The 25580-nt window shown below is 41.4% G+C and overlaps 1 protein-coding gene across 3 annotated transcripts in view; it reads right to left on the reverse strand.

The window, feature by feature from the left end:
- Nucleotides 1-1115: 1115 nt before the first annotated feature.
- Nucleotides 1116-25580, reverse strand: part of zgc:100829 (uncharacterized protein LOC445149 homolog) — a 33909-nt gene continuing 9444 nt past the window's right edge. Inside the window, exons 3-8 of one of the 3 annotated variants that reach the window (XM_061702650.1) lie at nucleotides 22645-22789; nucleotides 22441-22540; nucleotides 21579-21617; nucleotides 21442-21486; nucleotides 17929-18205; nucleotides 1116-3696 (exon numbers count right to left, since the gene is read on the reverse strand). In XM_061702650.1, coding sequence (XP_061558634.1) covers nucleotides 3476-3696; nucleotides 17929-18205; nucleotides 21442-21486; nucleotides 21579-21617; nucleotides 22441-22540; nucleotides 22645-22789 — 827 coding nt within the window. In that variant the 3' untranslated portion in view covers nucleotides 1116-3475. The other 2 variants (XM_061702651.1, XM_061702652.1) reach the window with 2 other exon arrangements.

Below are 25580 nucleotides of genomic sequence, written 5' to 3' on the forward strand. Positions count from 1 at the left end.
AAAAGATCACTGTGGCTGAGCTCCAGAGATGGAGTCGGGAGAGGGGAGAAAGTTCTAGAAATTCAACCATCACTGCAGCCCTCCACCAGTCGGGGCTTTATGGCAGAGTGGCCCGACGGAAGCCTCTCCTCTGTGCAAGACACATGAAAGCCCGCATGGAGTTTGCTAAAAAACACCTGAAGGACTCCAAGATGGTGAGAAATAAGATTCTCTAGTCTGATGAGACCAAGATTGAAATTGTTGGCCTTAATTCTAAGGCCTATGTGTGGAGAAAACCAGGCACTGCTTATCACCAATACAGTCTCAACAGTGAAGCATGGTGGTGGCAGCATCATGCTGTGGGTGTGTTTTTCAGCTGCAGGGACAGGGAGACTGGTTACAATCGAAGAAAAGCTGAATGCAGCCAAGTACAGGGATATCCTGGACGAAAACCTTCTCCAGAGTGCTCAGAACCTCAGACTGGGCCGAAAGTTCACCTTGAAAAAAGACAATGACCCTAAGCACACAGCTAAAATACCGAAGGAGTGGCTTCAGAACAACTCCGTGACTGTCTTTGAATGGCCCTCCCAGAGCACTGACTTAAAGCCAATTGAGATATCTCTGGAAAGACCTGAAAATGGCTGCCCACCAACGTTCACCATCCAACCCGATAGAACTGGAGAGGATCTGCAAGGAGGAATGGCAGAGGATCCCCAAATCCAGGAGTGAAAAACATCATTCCCAAAAAGGCTGTATTAGCTCAAAAGAGTGCTTCTACCTAATGGTGTCGTGGTACACTCGCCTGACTTTGGTGCAGGCAGCGTGGGTTCAGTTCCCACTCAGTGACGGTGTGAATATGGGAGCGAATGGTTGTCCGTGTCTATATGTACCCTGCGACTGACTGGCGACCAGTTCAGGGTGCAGTCCGCTTTTTGCCCAAAGTCAGTTGGGATAGGCTCCAGCGCCCCGCGACCCTAACCAGGATAAGTGGTGTTGAAAATGGATGGATGGATGGGTGCTTCTACTAAATACTCAGCAAAGGGTCTGAATACTGAATGGTGTGATATCAGTTTTTCTTTTTTAATAAATCTGCAAAAATCTCAACAATTCAATTTTTTTCTGTCAATATGGGGTGCTGTGTGTACATTAATGTGGAAAAAAATTAACAAATGATTTTAGCAAATGGCTGCAATATAAAAAAAGAGTGAAAAAATTAAGGGGTCTGAATACTTTCTGTACCCACTGTATATGTATACATTTTCAACATTTTAATTGGGAGTTTTTATGAGACTTAATTGGAATATTACAAAAATAACATCTTCAATGTGATTTACAATATTTGGGACACAAAGGTTGAAGCATTTTGAACTCAAGGTTACTAAATTCAACTGCATACACTGGTACATGCGTCATGGGCGAGGGTATCAATTTGCCAACATTAGCAAGTAGGTAGAATGATTAGTACACATTTGCAAGCAAGAGCGCAGATCCAACAAAGCATAAGGCATGAATGTGTAAATTCAATTACATTTTACATTGGTCCTGTACAAGTATTCAGGTCATTGAGTATGGGTTCAGAGAAGCGTTGTGCCATGAACTTATGACGTAGTGCTTATACCCACATGCGTAATTTATGTGAAATTTTATGTAAATACATGGGAGCATATCACAGTAATCGCAAAATCAATAGTAGACTATAAGGCAGGTTGACATATCACAGCCCACTGTAGCAATCCCCAGATACCACACAAATATGCCTTCAAGTGGTTGTGAGCACAGACAATTTAGTCTTCAGTGAACCTAAAAAGCATGTTTTTGGAACGTGGGAGGAATCGAAAGTACCTGGAGAAAACCCACGCAAACGCAGGAAAAATATGCAAACTCCACACAAGAACTCCTGAACCTCTCAACTGTGACGTGCTCAATGCAGACATGCTAACCGCTGTGCTGCCAGATTGAATATAATAAAATCTCTTTTGCTGGTTTGTCCCAAACAAACCACATAATGTGCTTGCTTTGATTGAATCACAACATATGTAAGTACTAAAAGTAGCAGTATAGAATAACTTTTGTTTATTTGATGCTGCTCCAGGGCTTCCCCCGACAGCCAGAGGAGGGGGACTTGAGACGAAATCGCCAATTTTAGGATTTTGAACTTCCATCCATCCATCCATTTTCTGAGCCGCTTCTCCTCACTCGGGTTGCGGGCGTGCTGGAGCCTATCCCAGCTATCATTGGGCAGAAGGCGGGGTACACCCTGAACTGGTTGACAGCCAATCGCAGGGCACATACAAACAAACAACCATTCACACTCACATTCACACCTACGGCAATTTTCCAATTCACGCATGATTTTGGGATGTGGGAGGAAACCGGAGTGCCCGGAGAAAACCCACGCAGGCACGGGGAGAACATGGAAACTCCACACAGGCGGGGCCAGGGATTGAACCCGGGTCCTCAGAACTGTGAGGCTGACGCTCTAACCAATCGCCCATCGTGCCGCCAGATTTTGAACTTGTTGGGCTAAAACTTATGAATGACTCGACTTGACTTTGACCTGTTAAAAACAGAGTTAACTTTACTAAGATTTTAACAACACGACTTGACAAATCTTGCCAATCCCCCTCTGAATCACATCCGTTACATTGTAACCACTCTGTAGCATTACCTTGATGCTAATTCTAACACAACAGGAAAGATGTCTCGCTTGTCCACCAGCATTATAAATCATTAGAAGAGAAAATCTGGGGTTTCCCTGGAAATGACAGAAACGCTAATCATATCATAAACCAGTGAATCATGCAAATTGCAGCTAGTTTTCATTCATTCTGGAGGTTTTTCCTTTTCAAATAAAGAATGGCTACAGCTGTAGTGTGACTTTTAAATACATCCATTTATTGCCTCTTTGATTCAACAACACAAACTCGACCTCCAATGTGCCTCAAAACGGTGCACGTTATAAAATTGTCCATTACATATCATTCTCCCTATAGAAAATGTGGAAAAATAGTAAAAAAACACACTGTACAATTGTTTAATATAGTACTGAGACGTAACACTTAGCAGAGTTGGATGATTTGGCAATGACCATCAAACCTGCCAGGATTTGATCCAATGGGAGGGATTAGGAATTTTTGGCACCGTCATTGGTCCTCAACAAGCTGCACTGAGGCAAGGAGTCATGTGACACACCATAATAACTCTCAGTGAGGCGATTCCATTAAAGGAAGGATCCCTCTGTACCTTATTCCACCTCAGAAAATGAAAAGAAAACCACATATGACCTAATGCAAACTTTAACAAAACAATGTGACAGTCACGTCAGACAGTAAATAGAGAACACGTTCAAGCATTTCCATTTTTGTGCTTTGGGATACTGACAGCAATGTAACAAGTGTCTTCATTGGTGGAGTTGTCCTTCCACTGACTATAACTCCACATGGTCCAATATTGTCCAGTGTGGCTTCTCTCTGGATTCTTTGGGTCAGCTTCGGGATTACCTGACAGAAGAAGTGGTGGATACACGCAAGTGGCTCGGCTTGGTCGGGAGAGGAGGCTTGATGCCGCGCGAGGGGGTTGTCGGGGGGGTCGGACTACTATCGACGCTAAAGGTTTTCATCAGCTGGGCCACTCGGCCCCGTCCGGCGTTTGGCGGCGTACTCGATGAGCCCACCTTCATTGACGACACCCTGCCAGGCACTTCCAATGCAGCGGTCCCTGAAAAACACCAAAAGATATTTGCTTAAGAAAGACCCTTCAGCCAGGACAACAAGCAATATTATGCGGATACCAACAGAGTCACGCATTCACACAAATATTTCAAAATACGTTCAAACAGGGCCATTTCATGAGTTTTTACAGTATACGGGCAAGTCTGTATTTATTTAGACACCTTTAGTGTTGTACCACGGTATGCCGCAACATGCAGGGAAGCACAGAGGTTTACTGGAAGAGATGCAGTCTAATTGAGAGTGAAAAGAAGAGGCAGAGAAGGTCCCCTATGAAGTTTCAGTGTTATCTACACTGTTTAGTTAAACAAAGCTACAATTCTGTTGTATGAATGGCAACAGGTGAATACACAGGTTGCTTGTACCTTTTGACACCTACTGGAGGAGCATTTAATTGTTCTGCCTGTCACTGTACATCTCTGGCATGATAGTTGAAAAAATATACATTATTTGTAGGAAATCGTTTTACAACCAATTTAAGCAAAGCAAAGCAAATTTATTTATATAGCACATTTCATACACAAGGTAACTCAATGAGCTTTACATGATTAAAAGCATTTAAAAACAAAGACAAAAACAGCTTATAAACATTTAAAACAAAGAGGGCAAAAAATAAAATAGTTAAAGCAGCGTACAGTGCAAGAAATATCATTTAAAAGTGGAAATGCTCTAAAAAGCATGGGGGGAAAAAAGAAAAGTTTTTAACCTGGACTTAAAAACATGCACACTTGGGGCTGATGTCACTTCTGTTGGCAACTTATTTCATTTGTGTGCAGCACAATAGCTAAATGCTGCTTCACCACGTTTGCTTTGGACTCTGTGCTCCATTATTTGACCTGAGTCTGTCGATCCCAGAGCCCTACTGGGTTTATATTTCATTCATTTATTCAGGACCTCAACCGTTTAGTGATTTACAGACCAGTAGCAGAACTTTTAAATCTATTCTAAAGCTGACTGGAACCCAGTGTAAAGACTTTAGGATTGGAGTAATGTGATCTGACCTCTTTGTTCTGGTCAGAACCTGAGCTGCAGCATTCTGAATGAGCTTCAGCTGTTTAATGCTCTTTTTAGGCAGTCCAGTCAGAAGACCATTACAATAGTCTAGTCTACTTGAGATAAAAGCATGGATGAGCTTCTCCTGGTCTGCTTGACACATGCAAGCCTTCACTCTGGATATGTTCTTCAGATGGTAGAAGGCAGTTTTAGTAATTGATTTGATGTGACTGTTGAAAGTCAGGTCGGAATCTATCAGAACACCAAGGTTTCGGACTTGGTTTTTAAAGAGAGTGACTAAAGGTATTTACAAACAGCAATCCTCTTTTCTTTATTGCCCCCCCCCTCCAAAATATTTCAGTTTTGTTGACTCATCCAGTTATTTATCAGTGACACAACACCTCAATTGAACTGTTGTCATCTGAAGACACTGCTAGATATAACTGTGTGTCATCTGCATAGCTATGATAGTCAAAATTAAAGTTCGGAAGAATTTGACCCAAGGGTAGAATATACAGGCTGAACAGGAGGGGTTGAAGAACTGACCCTTGAGGGATCCCATAGGTTATTGCCATTCGATGAGATTGAACACTTCCAATGGTTACAAAATAACTCCTTTCCTCCAGGTAGGAGCGGAACCATTTAAGGACTGTTCCATTTAGTCCTACCCACGTTTCCAACCTGTTCAGCAGTATATTATGATCTTCCGTATCAAAAGGTCCAACAAGACCAGAATTGACACCTTTCCCAAGTCAGTATTCAACATCATATCATTTAGTACTTTGATAAGAGCAGATACTGTACTGTAATGAGTTCGGAAACCTGATTGAAATTTGTCAAAAAGTCCATTTAAGTTCAAGAAATTGCTGAGTTGATTAAAAATAACTTTCTCAACAATCTTTGCTATGAAAGGGAGATTTGCGATGGGTCTAGAGCTTGCTAACGTGGAAGCATCCAGCGTTCTATTTTTTAGCAGAGGCTTAATGGCTGCTACTTTAAGAGCTTTAGGAAACTTACCTGACTGAAGTGAGCAATTGATTATTTGATGCAAATCAGCTAGCATAGAGTTCGCAATAGCTTTGAAAAAGTCTGATGGTATTGAGTCAAGACAACTCATTGATGATTTCAGCTGCTGAACCGATTTCTCTAGTTTCTTTGGTCAACTGTATCAAATTCTGACATGGTAATAAAGTTTTTCCTGGGTGGCTTCAGATGTAGTATCATTTTATCATTTTGCTGATTTGTGCTAATATTTAACCTGATGGATTGCATTTTCTCACTAAAATAACAAGCAAATTCATTGCATTTACCTGCTGTTAATAGTTCTGGAGCTATCTGATCCAGGGGGGTTGTGAGCTTGTCAACCACAGCAAACAGAGTGCGAGTATTGTTGAGGTTCTTTGTGATGATTTCAGAAAAGTGTTGCTGTCTAGCCCTGACTAACTCTTGGTTATAATTGCAAAGACTTTGTCTGTAGAGGTCATAGTCAATTTGGAGTTTAGTTTTCCTCCACTTACGTTCTGCTTTCCCACACTTTGATTTAGAGGTCTTTACCATCATTGTGCTCCTCCACGGTGTTCTAGGTCGCCTCAAGATTGTTTTAGTTTTGATAGGAGCGACAGAATTCATGACATTTGAGATTTTACAGGTGAAATTATCCAAAAGTTCATCAACTGTCTCAACACAGCAATGGTGTCCATAAACTTAGTGGCGGTACTAACATTTATGTACCTTTTCTTAATAGACATAGAGGTTGCCTGAACTTTTGGAAGAATCTGTAATTCAAAGAATGCACAAAAATGGTCAGAGATAGCCATATATTTAATGTCAATTGATAGAATTTCAACATCCTTAGCGATGACCAGGTCGAAGATGTGACCTTGAGTGTGGGTTGGACTTTTAATATGTTGAGAGAAGTCAGAATAGTTGTAGTCAGTACAAATAACTGACAGCAGTTCTGAAAAGTCCTCCATAAATTTTCCATTGCATCTTGGAGGTCTATAAATTATTAAAACAATAACCTTTGGGTCACCTTTAACTAAAAAAACTGAGATTTCAAAAGAGCTAAACTCACCCAGTATAATTTCTTTACACAAATAAACAAATAATGGAACAAATTAACAATACCACCGCCTTTTTTGCCTATTCGACATTTGTTCATAAAATACAAATTTGCTGGTGTTGCTTTATTTAAAATGTTATTACAGCTACTTTGTTAACCACATTTCATTTACTAAGAATAAGTCCAGATCAATTTAATGAAAATAAATAGCACTCCTGATGGGAATCACTGCTGAACATGTGGAGCTATGATTACATCAGTCGCGACACTTCCCAGTACCTTTCCACGATCCAAAACAGCTGACGTTTACATCAGAAACATCAGCGCAATCACAGACAGAAAAGCAATGATGTCATTGTATTGCCAGAAGATAAATGTTGCCGCCTATATTATAATAATAGCGCAAAGCAATTATATGACACATTGGCTTTTAATAAGAATAGTGTCTGTCTTTGTGACTCCAAGACAGGATCTTGGTCTTTAATACTAGTGGACCAGCCAGTGCACCTCACATGCTGTGTTAGCACCAGAACTGGAGCTAATGCTACAAGGTTTTTCAAATTAAATTAGGTTTATTTCTCAATAGAGAATGTTAGCTAATTTATTAGCTTAGCTTCTTCAGCATGCATTTTTGTATTGAGGTTCTTAAGTTTTACACTTATTCACATTCTTTTTATTCCTTTAGTATTTTTTTCCTTTTTCTTTTCTCTTTTTCATGCTGAAAACAATTATACATGTTTTAAATCCTGTGACGTGACCTTGAGTGACATGAAAGGCGCAGAAAAAAAAATCTATGAATATAATTATTGTTATTACGCATTTATTGGTTAACAAAGCCATGTGTACTAATGATTATTAAAAATGTTGCTGACTGTAATGGTAATGGCAGTAACATTAGTACATTACAATATTAAATATAGGGCCCTTCAAGCATAAAATAATTTTCAAAAAAGATAATCAATACAACTACTTTGAATCGTTAAATGCAAACTTTGTTTTGTAATATATTGTGATTGAATCAGTGAGCAAGAACTGTGATGGGACTTTTTCCACAAAAAGTGATGATGTCATGGCTTCCCAGAGTCCAGTCAGATTGCTCTGCTCGCCTCTTCTACGCTGTGATCTCGTTTTTACTGTTATTTATTAGACTATTTCTGAGAAAATTCCAGCTGTTTCTTTTGTAACTTTAGATATTTATTAATACAAAGCAATGCATGGCGTCGGAGCATTTATTGCAAAAATACTTAGTATGTTGTTATAGCAGTAGTTTTACAAAATACACTATACAACCACAAACCTACTGAATATGTATCACATGCACTATTTTTATTTTTTTTCATTCCTTGGAGGGATACTCACACTATTTTCCCACAATTTCTCCAGCACAGAACACCTTAGGGAGTATGATGGTGCCAATAAAGGTGAACATAACTTAAAAATATGTTTCAGGAAAAGCAGACGAAAATGCAAACTGTAAAAGATTGTTATTAAAGCTAGAATTCTTTCAGCACCTCTATCACTTCCTCTTTCCAAATGCATCTTTCTTCACTCCACTCTTGTTTTTTTGTTTTCTTTTTTCCTTTCCGCCTCCCTTTATCCCACCCTGGCTGAACAGAGGTCATCCTCCATGGAAGTGCAGCGGGGACACAGCTGGCCGTAGTTTGTGCATGCGTGTGTGTGTGTGTGTGTGTGTGTGTGTGTGCGCTCGCTGAGGTAGAGGGTGTAATTGAGGGAGGAATGGAGGGAACAGGCGCAAGAGAGGGGAGGAGGGAGGCAATGGAGAGCAGACAGACGCTGCTCAGACACCAGAAGGCTTGAGGAGCCACATATTTTTAGCGTCATCCCCGGGGGACGCAGATATGTGAGAGAGACTGTGTGCGTGTGCTACATAAGCAGTCTTCACGCACACAAAATAGAGCGACAAGCATGCGTCTCTGTCGGTGGGGATTTGAAGAGACACATTCTCACGCCACACAACAACAACGCCAAGCCGAGCCTCACGCGGCCCTCCTGCTCACCAATTCGCTCAGGCGTGCGACCAATTTCCACATCACACGCACGCACACATGGCAGGCAATCCTCAAGCCTTTTCTTTGAAAAATGAACACATGAAAGTAGGTTGTGTTATTGTTTATTGCTGTTTAGACTTCACCTTTGTTGCTTAGCGTCTTTCTGCCTGCCTTCCTCTGACCTCTGACCCCACCCCCGGTTCCTGTGTTAATGTCCTCTCTCAGCGCTGCGTGGGCCTGCCCCTGATTGTCTCGTTGTGTTGTGCAGTCACCACGGAAACCTTGGGCAGGCTCCAGCAATTGAGGCTGACACACATTCAGGCACGCACCGAGCGCGCAAGGCGGACGCACATGCGGATACACACACACACACACACACACACACACACACACACTGAGTGGCGGTCAAAGTGTGTTTTTTGTGCTCGGAGCCTTGGTGAAGGTCTGAGTGGAATACTTAATAAACACAGAGGCAGACAGAAAGAGGGAGTGTTTTTTTTTTTTTTTTAAGTGTCAACTAAGGTAACAAAATAAAAAACACCCACCCAGTATACGCTATTCTTGAATGTAGTCATCTGACTATAACAAATGAGAAAAAAAGACACTGCTCGGCAAATAAACCATCAAGTGGACCAAAATATCGGTGTTTAATCATCCTGGATTGATTAATAAATCTTCAATTTAGATCTCTCACTCCCTTGTGCATAGTGGGGGAAGGGATGACAGTGAGTGGGTGAGCGTGGGTGTGCGGGAGGCGTTGGGCGATAGCGCCACTGACCAGTCTGGCGCTGAAATTAAAGACCAATCTCTCTCTTTGAAGACCCCTCGTCAAGAGTGTGAGCAGGAGAGCGAGAGAGGAAGGAGGTGGGGGAGGCAGAAGTGGAGCAGAGGGCAGAATTCCCGAGCAGCACGTCTGTGGACAGAAGGGCAGGGTGTGTGTGTGTGCACGCCACTGGGGCCCCTGTCACTTATCAGCACGGGGCTGAGCGTCGCCCAGGGCTAGAGTCGGGAAGCGGCGCAGGAATGTGCGTCCTTCCCTCTGAAGGTGAGGAGAGAAGAGAGGAAAGCCGACCCCGCTGATAGAAAAAGGAGGTTACAAAACACCGACGCACACACACATGCACTAGCTTCTACAGATGCGCCACATCTTCAAAATGTTAATATAACCAAACACTAACACATTGCAGATTGTTGAACATAACACAGTGGAGCTATGAAACACAATGTGTTCTGATAAACTGTCATAGAAGTGTAAAAATAATAACAACAGCTACTATACTTTTAAAGGACACACACAGTGGTGCCTTGAGATACGAGTGACTTTCGAGTTTTTGAGATACGAGCTGTCTATAGACCGATTTTTTTTGCGTTGACTTGCGAAGGCTGTATGGTGGCAGCAGTTTGGCAAATAGTGAACAATAGATAAAAAAGGAGGCTTCAATCTGTTAAATGCCACTCCCAGTTGACGTTTACTGTCAAACTAAAACTAAAAAGAGAATTATACCTCGCGTACTTAAAACAACCATAGCTGCATGCAGCACCCAATCGTATTGGCAGCCTCTAAAAACAATGATTTTAGCAAGAGAAAATATATAACTATAATACGGATCCTTGTGATATTTTGACGAAAGCATATTACAGACTTGTTAACCGTTTTATAAATTTTGACAAAAATGCATGTCTCCTTGAAATAGGCTTCACATCCTCATTATTGACATTTTGTCAAACTATTATAATACACAATAGTTTTTAGAATGAGAATGTTCAAGGTCCCCCCCTCTGCCTTCGTCAGATGATGTTCCAGGAAGGATCACTCCTTTAAAAAAAAAGAAGCAGTTTGACAGTTTTTTCCGTCCCTTTAGCTATAAAAATGAAAGAATGTGAAATGTGTCACTGATGTGATTCATTATTAGAGTGATATCACCAGGATATTGATCAGTTTGATCATCTTTTAATTTTATTTTGTGGCTTGCCGTGGTGTAGAATCCTCAAAGCGAATTTCTTTTCCTGCATATTTAGCCAATACCGAGTGAATGTCTCCAAATTTGGGCATTTCTGGATGTTAATTGCATAACCGAACAGCAAGCAATCAACGCATGTTAAATATAATTTTAAACGCCCATATAAGCCACATCTACTCTAATGGATAGGTATTAACTAAATACAAGGTTGAAAGTGAAATCTCCGACAGACACGAACACAGCTTTACAACTCGACATGCTAGCTTCACATATCACACCGCTAATGATTTATTTCTTCCCTTTGTTTTTCTAAATGTCTTTAGCTCATTTTAAAATGCTTTTACTTTCAATCATGCCAAGCAGATTGAGTTACCGCTTCTACAAAATTCGCTACATGAATAAAGATTCCTTGCCTTGACTATCAACAATGAAAGCACAATCCCAGCCAATTTATTCTACCTTCGGTATCTTCCAAAGGAATATGGACTCTTATGAAAAGTCATACTGCGTTACGCTTGGATTGGGAACTACAACACTGTTATTACATTTTCTAGACTTGTAATTGGACGTTGCTGAAGTGAATGTTTACACAACCAATGCAGATTGCTCAATTAACGTCATGGTATATGTGGCGACGTCAGTGCGACAATGATAATTGCTTTCAAGACAAAGGCACAAATACAGCAAGTCTAGGGTGTTAAACTTCACACACTAATTGTGGCTGGCAGTGAGAAAAAAAGTTGCATTTAGAGTAAATACAGTCCCCTCCAAAATTATTGTAGGAGTGAGGCTATTTTCTTTACTTTTGCTGTAGACTGAAAACATGCATGGTAGGTTAATTGACAACTCTAAATTGCCCGTAGGTGTGAATGTGAGTGCGAATGGTTGTTTGTTTGTATGTGCCATGCGATTGGCTGGCAACCAGTTCAGGGTGTACCCCGCCTCCTGCCCGATGATAGCTGGGATAGGCTAGCACGCCCGCGACCCTAGTGGAGAAGTGGCTCAGAAAATGGATGGATGGATAGATTGAAAACATTTGTGTTTGACTTTAAAAGACGAAAATGAGACAAGAGATTAAAATTTAAGCTTTTAGGTAGGGATTTGCATTTTGATCTGAACTTAGAAGATAGCAATATTTTCAGTTGTTCTTTTTTGGGGGGTTACCCCATTCGGAAGGTAAAATGCATGCTCTATTCGGTTTAAATCTGGAGATTGAATTAGCCAGTCTAAAACTTTCCACTTTTTGTCCCTGATGAACTACTGTTGTTTTGGCATTGTGCTCTAGGTCTTTCTCACTGCATGATTAAAGGATCTCCCAATCAGTTTTGTTGCATTGTTTTTTTGTTTTTTTTTAATTGGTAGACAACATGTTTCTCGAGACTTCTGATTTTATTTTAGAACAGTAGGTTGCGATACCTTACCTGTTACTCTCTGCAGGCTGTTGCCCTCTGGAGGCTGTTGCTGATGTCACTAACAGTTATTTGTCAGCCTTGTTCTCACCACATTTCTGTCATCAACTGCTGCTGTTTTCCTTGATCGTCATGCTACTTAATGCTCAAAGTGGTTTCTTTCTTCTTCAGGAAACGCCAAATGGTTGCACTGGTTACGGTCAATGTTTGTGCAATGTCTATTATTGATTTTCCTTTTTTTTCTAGCTCCTTAGATTTTTTTTCCACCAATAGACAGCTCTCTGGTTTTACTGTTGGTTATACCTCTAATGAGTATAAATGTGGACTTTCCAGGCAAAATCTAAATCTGAAACTGAGAAGACATTCAATGATGTAAATTGTTTGGCTAATCAGTGCACCTGGGTGACCTTACTTGTTAAAAACCAACTTCTCCAAATGAAGATCATTCATGCTAAACGCTGCATCTTGTTGTAATGTCATATTATTACATATCCATTTTGTATTATTTACTTAGTTATTGTCACCACATTGTGTCATAGTTTATTGTGTCCCTCTGGTTTGTACAAGTGTTATTCACTTGTCCCAGGCATCTTTTGACACTTGTGGCTCATGTGACAGGTCACACTTCCTGCTCGGGGGAAACAGGAATGGTTGTCACGACCCACATGCAAACACAAACAGCTGAGACTTGGAGCGTTGTCGGCCACCTCTTCCCCTTGGAACGAGCTTCCTGCCATTGTCAAGGACAGACACTCGCTCAGTATTCCCTGTCCGGAGTGGAGACATTTATCCGCCTCTGTGTCCGACGTGTGTCTACCTCCAGCCTGCAGCTGTTCTTTTCCTTTGTTTTTCAGTGAGCTTCACTAATGTGGGCCCAGACATATTTTTTAAAGTCATCTTTTTTCTTGTACCAGCAGTTGTCTTTACTTCCGCCAATATCAGGGAATTCAATTGCTTATTTACTTATTTTAATTTATTTATTTATTTTTTCCAGAATTGTTATTCTGGGTGTTTGTTACTCCCGATTTTTGGACACACTTGCGAAGCCAAGCTGCCATGAATATTACAGAAACGTCTATGCTTTTTAGCTCGTCGACTGTTTCTGCTGTCCAAAGAACTTTTTGGATAAGATGACATGAATGTGATGCAGAATGAGCATTCTTCCAGCAGAGGGATCTAACGGAAACAGAGTCTCCCTCTCCAAATGGCCTTTTAACCTACAGTATCATTGTTTTCCACTGGATGGTGCTAATTTCAAACTGAATTGAACAGAACTGCTTTGGATGAGTGTTGTCTTCAGAGTAGAGAATTTGCTGCTGTTCATAGAGAAAGTCTGTAAAAGGAGCCTTGTGGGAATGGGAGAAAAGCAGAGATAATATGGTATCACTTGAAGATGATGGTGCTTGGTCAAGTGTGCAATTTGATCACCCCTTCTCAGAGTCACTATAGGGGCATAGATGCATAGTATCTAGGGACTGCTACGATGAGCTGCGATGCATTAATTAAAGTGAGTCAGAAGTACTGAATTCATTTTCTTTCGCTTTTGAGATGGGTGCCATCTCTCAGCATTCACACACAAATCCCACAGGAATTACAATTTCTAGTAGTAAATCTAAATGTACGCAGCCATGACAACAAAGACCAAATAAAGCACGCTAGAAAATACAACCCCAATTCCAATGAAGCTAGAACGTTGTGTTAAACATAAATAAAACCAGAATACAATGATTTGCAAATCATGTTCAACCTATATTTAATTGAATACACTACAAAGACAATATATTTAATGTTCAAACTGATCAACTTTATTGTTTTTAGCAAATAATCATTAACTTGGAATTTTATGGCTGCAACACGTTCCAAAAAAGCTGGGACAGGTCTCAAAAAAGACTGAGAAACTTGAGGAATGCTCATCAAACACCTGTTTGGAATATGGGAAAGCTGGGACAGGGTCATGTTTACCACTGTGTTACATCACCTTTTCTTTTAACAGCATTCAATAAACGTTTGGGAACTGAGGACACTAATTGTTGAATTCTTGAAGGTGGAATTCTTTCCCATTCTTGCTTGATGTACAGCTTCAGCTGTTCAACAGTACGGGGTCTCCGTTGTCGTATTTTACGCTTCATAATGCGCCACACATTTTCAATGGGAGACAGGTCTGCACTGGAGGCAGGCCAGTCTAGTACCCGCACTCTTTTACTACGAAGCCACGCTCTTGTGACACGTGCAGAATGTGGTTTGGCATTGTCTTGCTGAAATAAGCAGGGGCGTCCATGAAAAAGACGTTACTTGGATGGCAGCATATTTTTCTCCAAAACCTGCATGTACCTTTCAGCATTAATGGTGCCTTCACAGATGTGTAAGTTACCCATGCCATTGGCACTAACACAGCCCCATACCATCACAGATGCTGGCTTTTGAACTTTGCGTCCATAACAGTCCGAATGGTTCTTTTCCTCTTTGGCCCAGAGGACACGACGTCCACAATTTCCAAAAACAATTTGAAATGTGGACTCTGTGGACCACAGAACACTTTTCCACTTTGCATCAGTCCATCTTAGAGGACCTCGGGCCCAGAGATGCCGGCGGCGTTTCTGGGTGTTGTTGATAAATGGCTTTTGCTTTGCATAGTAGTTTCAAGTTGCACTTACAGATGTAGCGCCAAACTGTATTTACTGAGATTGGTTTTCTGAAGTGTTCCTGAGCCCATGTGGTGATATCCTTTACACATTGATGTCGGTTTTTGATGCAGTGCCACCTGACGGATCGAAGGTCACGGGCATTCAATGTTGGTTTTCGGCCTTGCCGCTTACATGCAGTGATTTCTCCAGATTCTCTGAACCTTTTGTTGATATTATGGACCGCAGATGATGAAATCCCTAAATTCCTTGAAATTGTACGTTGAGGAACATTGTCCTTAAACAGTTCGACTATTTTCTCACGCACTTATTCAGAAAGAGGTGAACCTCGCCCCATCTTTGCTTGTGAATGACTGAGCAATTCAGGGAAGCTCTTTTTATACCCATTCATGGCACCCACCTGTTCCCAATTAGCCTGTTCACCTGTGGGATATTCCAAACAGGTGTTTGATGAGCATTCCTCAAGTTTCTCAGTCTTTTTTTAGACCTGTCTCAGCTTTTTTGGAACGTGTTGCAGCCATAAAATTCTAAGTTAATGATTATTTGCTAAAAACTATAAAGCTTATCAGTTTGAACATTAAATATCTTGTCTTTGTAGTGTATTCAATTAAATATATGTTGAACATGATTTGCAAATCATTGTATTCTGTTTTTATTTATGTTTAACACAACGTCCCAATTTCATTGGAATTGGGGTTGTATCACAAATCACAAGTCGTATTTGCTTTTTCCCCCTCCTGGTTGGCCTGGTTTGATTTTGCCACTCCATAAAGATTCCGAGAGGCTGAGGTACTATTTGGCCAGCACATTAGAAGGAAAAAAAGGGAATAAATCCTTCTCCAACTGCTGAAACTTTGCGCAGGCAGCTTCCACTCAACACTTCCAGTCAGAGCATTGTTGTTGCTTCAGTGGAGACGAAAGTGACATCATGTGCGTGAGCTCACTTTTCAGCCGCTTTCTATGTTTTCGGTCTTTCGCCACCGTGAGATGTCTAATTAGAAATGGAATAAAACTCCACTGTGGCAGACATGTTGGAAAATGTGTCTGTGTGTGAAAATATTCCTATTTCAGTACCTTTTTTTTTTTTTGTCTTTTTACAGAGGTGTGCAGAGTAGCCAAATATTGTAATCAAGTGAGAGTACTGTTACTTTAGAATAATATGACTTGAGTAAAAGTAAAAAGTAGTCATCCAAATATTTAGTTGAGTAAGAGTAAGAAAGTATTCAATGAAAAAACTAAAGAAAAAAAGTAAAGAGTAAGTTGTGAGTAACTTCAGATTATTTAAATCGCAGCATGAACATCAAATGACATAAAATAAATAATAATATACGGGAGTCGACAGACACCTGCCACCATTTCAATTTTTAACTGCCCAAAAACCAACAACACATGGATCGGGCCCGACAGAAATATTATTTGCTTTATTCACTTAAATGACTTGATGAAGCTGTTTGCTGACCAGACTTAGTGATTGTGTGTGTGACAGCATAGTATAGTGCTAATGTTGTCATATCCACTGCCAAAACAACAGCAAAAACATCTGCAACTTAGTGCAAGGTGTTTTCTCAAGTTAGAAGTGGGCTGAGATATCCAAGTTTGGGCAGTCACAATTTTAAGAGCTACATGACAAAGCTGTTAATTTTTGGAGTCTGTAAAGTAAACACATTCGCGCGGGTGTTTTTTTCCACCCAAAATGAGTCATTTTGATTGGCTTGTGAAGGCTACGTGCGCGGTCATGCGACTTGCCTTGTGTCGTCTGATTGGTGAATTGGAGTCAAATGACACTCGTGATGATGTTGGATTGGCGCAACGGGCGCCCTATACGGAAGTCGAAAATGGAGTCTAAAAATAGATGCGAACACGCAAGAACGGATAAATAAAAGTAGCGAATGGCATGTCGATCATTGTAACGGAGTAAAAGTATCGATCCTTCTTCACATAAATACTCAAAAGTAAAAAGTACACTGCATTTAAAATACTCTGACAAGTACAGTTTATCGAAAATGTTACTTGAGTAAATGTAACGGAATGATGCCAGCCATCATTATTAGAATTTATGCATCCTAAGGTAATTAGGAACAATGTAGCCCTTTAGTTGATATAAGAAACCTTTGGTGATTATTTGCATAACTCATGTTGATCACGTCACTTACGTGCTTGACGATTGTGCAGTATTTACACAATTTTGTCATATCAGAATTAGCACACTACTAGTCACTTTAAATTGCTTGACAACTCTGCATCATTTGCGTAATTGTCTTTGTATCAGCATTACCACATTACTGGTACCCTTACATTGTTCGGCGACTCGCCGTACTTCTGTCTTTTGTCCTTAATGTATATTTTGTCATAGTGACTTGTTTGCTCTCGTACTAGGTGGCTCCAATTTCCGGATACAAAGTGCTTGTGTGGTTTCAACATACAGTCCTTGGCCAATAAAGATGACTGATTATTTAAACGAGCCCAAATGGCAGCTACAGACCTCACTAAAAAACAGATGCTTCTCCACCAGTTAGCGAAGGTAATGATAAAAAAAAAATAAAAAAATTCAATGTTATGAAATAAAATGTATTTTTGTCATGTATCAAAATTATAACTATTACATTACATGTTACGATTACATGATAAAAAGTTACCGAAGTAAAAAGTCTTGTAATTTACGACACTCATTTTATGGGATTATACTTTCAAGTATTTTGTTGAGCATCACATAAAGATTTAACATTCAATTAATTTCAGAGGAAGGTATATGTATTCATCCATCCATTGTCAACACCGCTTATCCTGGTCAGGGTCGCTGGAGCTTATCCCAGCTGACTTCGGGCGAAAGGCGGACTACACCCTGAACTGGTCGCCAGTCAGTCGCAGGGCACATATAGACACGGACAACCATTCGCACTCACAGTGGGAACTGATCCCACGCTGCCCGCACCAAAGTCAGGCGAGTGCACCACTACACCATCAGTGACGGTATATGTATTGTATACAATATATATCTCACTACAATGGACTCTTTGACCCACCTGATATTACAGTATGATTTAATATTTGAAGGGTCGTGTGTCAATGCAGGGTCTTGGGAGCCCCTTCAGTGCTCATAATCCTAACCCTACGTGCCCTTTCCCATGATGCAATGCTCACTCACCTTTGGCTTTCTGTGACTCCTCAATCTTTTCAAAGCCCTGTGACTGCAAGTCCACTTTGAAAGCCGCCGCCGTTCCGCTGTCCATTTTGGCCGTGGCGCTGAGGGGAGGAGATGACGCCACGCTGGCCTGCCTCAGATTTGCGACGGCGGGTCTTGCGTTGACGGGTCCCGGCGCCACGCTCGCATTGGCAGGCTTTATCATGACAGCGTTGGTTCTCCTGGGAAGCCTGGGCTGGGAGACGGGCTTTTCTTTGGTCACATTTAGTGACTTCTCTTCCTGCAGAGCGAAAAAGATACAATAAAACTTGGAGAAGGACAACAAGTGTAATTCATGTATGTATGTATGTAATCACTGTCACAGTCATGACCATGAGCCTTTGTAGCCCATTTTAGGGGTGCTGAAGCACCCCTAAAATGGATCCCAGCATCCCTAAACCTCTGATCCAAGAATTGCCCCTGGTAATGACTCATCAAATTGCCTTTCTCTGCGGTAATGAGAGCACACGGTAAGGACACAAACAGACCGATGACCACTGGTTAAGGCGTTAATTATGCGTGGGAAGAAAATTATGAGGAGACTTGGAAATCAAGCCAGCGCACTAATCTTTCTCGCTGATCCTCCGCCAGTTTAATCAACAATTTTGCTTCCTTGCCTCTCAATCAGTTGGACAAACCTGCAGAAGGCATTGCAACTTCAGCAGTCAACCCTCTTTTCCTTTAGGAACTAATCGTTCTGCAGTGAATCCTCCAAATTTGAATGCAATGAAGGTTGTACAAGTTGGAAACCGACCAAGATTTGAGGAAAAAATAGGCTTTAAAAGTCAGTCACACAAAATTAATTTGAACTGTCTTGCATGATGTGTCAGCTACTCTCGTGAGACTTCAGCTCAGTAAGCATATAAAGCACATGTATTTTACTTAAGGCACGTGGGATAGATCTGGGCCTCCATGTCATTTTATGTCGCCCGCAAAATGTTTCCTTGACTACCCCACCCCAAAAAAAAAAAAAAAAAAGAAAATAACCAAATGCATGGGCAATAAAGTAATGTGATGGGGTGATTATTAGATTCCCACATGGATGAGGTAAGGGACAAGAAGTGTAACTGTGTCACGCTCTAGCTACACACCTAGTACATAAACAGTGCAGTTGAGCTTCTGGCAAACAGATGTCATGGCTATCAGTCCAGTGTTTAAAAATAAAAACAAAAAAATTGCAACTTCAATTGGCATCTAAACAGACACCCCTGGCTCTTCAGATATAAGAAATACCATTCATGTCCTTATACTATGGCTAAAAGCAACAAGTCGATAACAATAACAAAATAAGAACAAAATACAAGCTGCACTTCTGTGTTCATGCGTACATTTGGCATTTTGGGTTTCTGCATCCTTCATGCGTCATCAAAGTTAAAGGTGATTGCACAATTTATCATTTTTAAGGTTTACGATGCAGTGGTTACCTTAATGTAACACATGGGTGACAGTTAAGTGGTCAAGTCCCTCTAGCAAGCCTCCCTTTCACTTTCTTACAAGCTCAGCCTATGTCATGCGTGAAAGTGCGAGTAGTTTTACTAAATACTAACTTGTACTGACAAAACTATAAAAAAGCTGTCACACATTTCTTAAATGTTTTGAAAATTCAAATTGTTGAAAATGTTTAGTGTGTGATTTCAATGTATTGTTCTTACTTTACTGAAATTTAAATTTACAGCTTGGCACCGAACTGAAATTTTCAATTTTTAACGGATTTAATTTAATTGAATGTGATTTTGCGCATGCATTGCAGACTTGGACGGAAAGAGCGACGTTGACATTGACAAGAAAAAAATAACATACTTTGCATTTTGGTAACGTTACAGTAAGTTTCAAGTCATTTAAGTTTTTAAACATGTATATGTCCTTGACTAGACGAAATATTCAGCCCTCGCATCCGATGCATTAGTGTCCGCAAAGTGCTGGCCAATGAGACGGTGGCCTACGGGAGGATCTGCTGCTTAAACATTTATATTTCTCTCAGATAAACCACAAAGATGCCATAAAATGTTGTAAAATAACAAAGGCAAAAGCTTTGCCTTGTGTGAACCGTGTATGTGTGTGTGTCAATGTGCATGAGCACTGCTGTATTTTGAAACTAAACTAAGCTAAGTTAGCAAGAGCTAATGTTTTGGCTAACACTGGTAATGTTGTTCCAACATTCAAATATGGTAAACATGAAACAAAGATTTTCATCTTAAACTTTCAGGATACGTAAAATGAATCATTTTCATTTAATCAAAGCTAAAATACTAAATGTGCCAGATTAAATTTTGTTTAAATTATGCAGTGTTTATTTTTTCAGTGTACACTTAAACATTCATTGAATACAGCCTGTACAATTCAGAATATTTGAGGACAAAAGGTGGCCTCTAAAAAAATGGATTAATGTTCCCCCGCTATTCGCAAGGAGAGGGATAAAACCCTGCCGCAGATAGCGAAAATCCATCGTAATTGCCGCCCCTCCCAAAAGGTCTAAAATTGCCTAGAGGTGCCACAAGATGGCAGCAAAGCACTAATTTTTTCTTATCTCATTTCACTTAAACATAGTTCCTTGGCACCAAGAGGCCACAATATAGCGACTAATACTTTGGCCTGAGCACAAAAACAGCCAATACTGGAGGATAGGTTGCCCCCCAAAAAATGTGTGACGATGTGAATTTGTGAGTGCCGAATCGCGAATATACTGTATGAGAGTTCACTGTATCTGCATTTCAGTTTTTTCTGATGGGAAACATTTTAAGAGGCCAACGAGGATCTTGGATCGCGAGAACATTCAGCCTACCCAAAAAATGGGGGTTGAGGCTACAAATTTGGTCTTTGCCAAACTCTGCTAAAGTGTCCATGTTAAATGCATAGCATGGCTTGAGGAACAAATAAGGGAGTTTGCTTCTGTGGAAAAAAATAAATAAATCCTGAGAACAGAGATTTCGACTCGCCCCAAAAAACCGTGGGGACGTTCCTGCAATCCCATCCATCTGCGAGTGACGCGTCCCACTAATTCCCTGATCAAGTTCATCAACCATCTGCTCTAGGGCGGCCCAAATATCCGCCGTGCCGCTTCTCCTTCACTTCTTCTGCCTCTGTGCGTGTGCGAGAGTGTGTTTGTGTGTGCGCACGCACGCTTGTGTGACTGCAAAGGTATGCATGCACGTGACACAAAAAAGTGAGGCAGAGTGAAGGTCGTGCTCCCCGGACTTCGGGCGGGTCAGTAGAGTTCACCTATTTCAAATGCAGAACTCAATGAAGGGCCCTTGTTAGAGCTCAGTGCATGAAGAGGGAATGCTGGGAGAAAGATGATATGCAATGACGCGGTGAGTGAAAGGACCACTGGCTTAACCACAGTTTCCTATTACTCAGACTGGGAATGACCTGATGAGACCCCATTAAAGCCTTTTTAAAATCAATTCCCAGCTACTATTTCTACAAACTATTACATCTTTAGATCTTAAAATTGTGCGCATTCATCACTTTAAGTACCTTGTGTGCAGTTGCAGATGCTGATGAATGTTCACTCACTGACACCTGTGGGCGCAACAAAGACATTACACCATGGTTGGCCATGACGCAATCCAAGCACTGGACTCACATTACATCAGGACAATGCGCCAACTCACCGCCAGGGGGTGTAAAGTGCTTGCCTCTTCACATTTGGCCTTGTGGAAACAGACAAAACAATTCATGTCATCATTCAAGTGTGTTCAGCATTTGAAATAAGAAGGAAACGATTCAAATTGATGTTAGGCTAACTGAAGCCTAGTCTAAATTGTCCATAGGGGTTAATGTGTGAATGGTTCTTTGTCTACAAGTGCCCTGCGATTGGCTGCAACAGGTCCACAATGTACCCCAACCTCTCGCCCAAAGTCAGCTGGGAAATGGAGTTTACTGCAACCCTAATGAGGATATATATGTGGTGTAGAAAATGGATTGCTCTTTAATTAGAGAGCATCTCTCCGACACTTAAGGATGTTCATATTACCAAAAAAAAAATACGAACATCATGCCTGGCAGAGGTTGCAATGACAATGTATTAAAAAAAAAAAAAAAAACTCTTTTTTTGCCACATATAAACCGCCACCACTGACTCCAAAATCAGCAGCTTTGTGAAACGCACACCCTAAAATATCACAGGGTTGTGTGCTTATTTTAACCTAAATCAATACCTAAACCTTTTAAATCAATAGGGGTGTCTACTACTTGAGGAGCAGCGATTTAACACGGCTAAAGAGCCAATCTGTACTTTACATATTATGTCGCGGAGATAAAAATGGCTTGAAAGAGGTTTTGCAATGGGGGGTAGTGTTTTGAAATGAGGCGAAAATGTGGGTCTGATGGGAACGGATGGAATTTTGTCAATGTCAAGATCATGTTTTGAGTGGTGAACAGAAAATGTTCGTGTTCATTTTCATTTTGATCAAACATTTGTATGGGTTTGAGACCATTAATTTTCATTCCAAGATGATTTAAATATTTACATACCTTCAAATTCAAGGATATTCCAGGTTGTGTCTGAGAAGGAAGGTTTTCTCTGTCAGTCATGACTTCAGCATTTATTCTGCTTTTCAAAATGGTTTGATTGCTGTAACATAGTTTTTAAAAATTATCCTTTTGTTTAAATCTTGCCAACAGTGAAGTCTGTGAAACAAAAATTACATTTACATATATTGTATATAAATATATTACACTGAATTGTTCTGTGGCCAGGGTGCCTTTTTTTCTCCCAATCCTGAGATGATGCATTTGGAAGTCAACTCGTCCATTTCCCCGATAACAATGACGGCCACATCGCCATCGCGACCCAGCAGCCAGCTCACATTCTTGCTGTTGGCTGTGAGGAAACAACACGACATTTGAGTTAACAGATGGACCCCTTGCACACAATGCCAATGTTTTGGGCAAGATTAGTGACAGATGTGAAACTTGAGATTCAAAAACAGACATATAGGTTAAGTACAGTACCGGTACATGATAATCTTGTGCGAACCACTAAAGCATTACAAAAATTATAATGCTCAGTTCCATGTAAGCCTATCTCCTGCATACTCCTCTCGAACACCAACTGCCCTCATGTCTTCCCTCACGACATCCATCAACCTTCTCTTTGGTCTTCCTCTCGCTCTCTTGCCAGGCAGCTCCATCCTCATCATCCTTCTACCAATATACTCACTATTTCTCCTCTGGATGTGTCCAAACCATCGAAGTCTGCTCTCTCTAACTTTGTCTCCAAAACATCGAACCTCGGCTGACCCTCTGATGAGCTCATTTCAAATTTTATCCAACCTGGTCACTCTGAGAGCGAACCTCAACATCTTCATTTCCGCCACCTCCAGCTCTGCTTCCTGTCTCTTCAGTGCCACTGTCTCTAATCCGTACATCATGGCTGGCATCACCACTGTTTTATAAACTTTGCCCTTCATCCTAGCAGAGACTCTTCTGTCACATAACACACCTGACACCTTCCCCCACCCGTTCCAACCTGCTTGGACCCGTTTCTTCACTTCCCGACCACACTCACCATTGCTCTGGACGGTTGACCCCAAGTATTTAAAGTCCTCCACCCTTGCTATCTCTTCTCCCTGTAGCCTCACTCTACCCCCACCACCTATCTCATTCATGCACATATATTATGTCTTACTTCGGCTATTCTTCGTTCCTCTGCTTTCCAATGCATGCCTCCATCTTTCTAACTGTTCCTCCACCTGCTCCCTGCTTTCGCTGCAGATCACAATGTCATCTGCAAACATCATGGTCCACGGGGATTCCAGTCTAATCTCATCTGTTAGCCTATCCATCACCACTGCAAACAGGAAGGGGCTCAGGGCTGATCCCCGATGCAGTCCCACCTACACCTTAAATTCGTCTGTCACACCTACAGCACACATCACCACTGTTCTGCTGCCCTCGTACATGTCCTGTATTATTCTAACATACTTCTCTGCCACTCCAGACTTCTACATGCAGTACCCCAGTTTCTCTCTGGGTACTCTGTCATATGTTTTTTCTAGATTTACAAAGACTCAATGTAACTCCTTCTGACCTTCTCTGTACTTTCCCATCAACATCCTCAAGACAAATAATGCATCTGTGGTACTCTTTTTAGGCATGAAACCATACTGTTGCTAGCAAATACTCACTTCTGTCCTGAGTTTTGCCTCCACTACTCTTTCCCATAACTTTATTGTGTGGCTTATCAACTTTATTCCTCTATAGTTCCCACAGCTCTGCACATCACCCTTGTTCTTAAAAATGTACACCAGCACTTTTCCTCCATTCCTCAGGCATTGTCTCATGTGCTAGAATTCTATTGAACAAGCTGGTGAAAAACTCCACAGCCACCTCTCCTAGATGCTTCCATACCTCCACAGAATGTCATTTGGACCAACCATTTTTCATCCTCTTTAATGCCTTTCTAACTTCCCCCTTACTAATCATTGCCACTTCCTCGTCCACCACACTTGCCTCTTCAACTCTTCGCTCTGATTTTCCTCATTCATCAACTCCTGGAAGTATTCTTTCCATCTATCTAGCACACTACTGGCACCGGTCAACATATTTCCATCTCTATCCTGAATTACCCTAACCTGCTGCACATCCTTCCCATCTCTATCCCTCTGTCACGAACTCTTTGTCCTGTCTCCTCAGCGCACCCGGCTGTCAAACTCCTGAAGTTTGCAGATGACACCACTGTCATCGGCCTCATCAAGGACGGTGACGAGTCTGCATATCGACAGGAAGTGGAGCGGCTGGAGCTGTGGTGCGGCCGACACAACCTGGAGCTGAACACGTTCAAGACTGTAGAGATGATCGTGGACTTCAGGAGGCATCCTTCGCCACAGCTGCCCCTCACGTTGTCCAGCTGCCTTGTGTCAACCGTCGAGACCTTCAAGTTCCTGGGAATTACAGTCTCTCAGGACCTGAAGTGGGCGACCAACATCAACTCCGTCCTCAAAAAGGCCCAGCAGAGGATGTACTTCCTGCGGCTTCTGAGAAAGCACAGCCTGCCACAGGAGCTGCTGAGGCAGGTCTACACAGCGGGCATCGAATCAGTCCTGTGTTCTTCCATCACAGTCTGGTTTGGTGCTGCTACAAAAAAGGACAAACTCCGACTGCAACAGACAATCAAAACTGCTGAAGGGACTGTCGGTACCCCCCTACCCACCCTTGAGGACTTGCACGCTGCCAGAACTAAGACAAGAGCGTGCAAAATCCTCTCGGACCCTCCGCATCCCGGTCTTCCAGCTCCTTCCCTCAGGTAGGCGCTACCAATCAATGCAAACTAGAACTAGCAGACATTCAAACAGCTTCTTCCCTCTTGCAATTAACTTCTTAAACACCTAACCTACAATTCCATTACAACATGCTGGCAATTTGTTTGACTTGAGTTTGTTGTCATATTTCTGTGGGGCCAATTATATATTACTCGTGCACTCACCACGCTGCACTATTTGCATATCTGTTGTTGACCAATACTGGCCACTCATGCCAGAGTAGCATCTGCTCCCTTTGCACACTGATTGAGGAGTATCTGCAACATTTGCACAATCAACATTGTCCCAGATTATCGCACTACTTGTCACTTTAAACTGCATACACTCCTTGAAGTCTTGGCGCCCTTTGCA

Source organism: Phycodurus eques, chromosome 17, assembly GCF_024500275.1.
Source record: "Phycodurus eques isolate BA_2022a chromosome 17, UOR_Pequ_1.1, whole genome shotgun sequence".
NCBI lineage: Eukaryota > Metazoa > Chordata > Actinopteri > Syngnathiformes > Syngnathidae > Phycodurus > Phycodurus eques.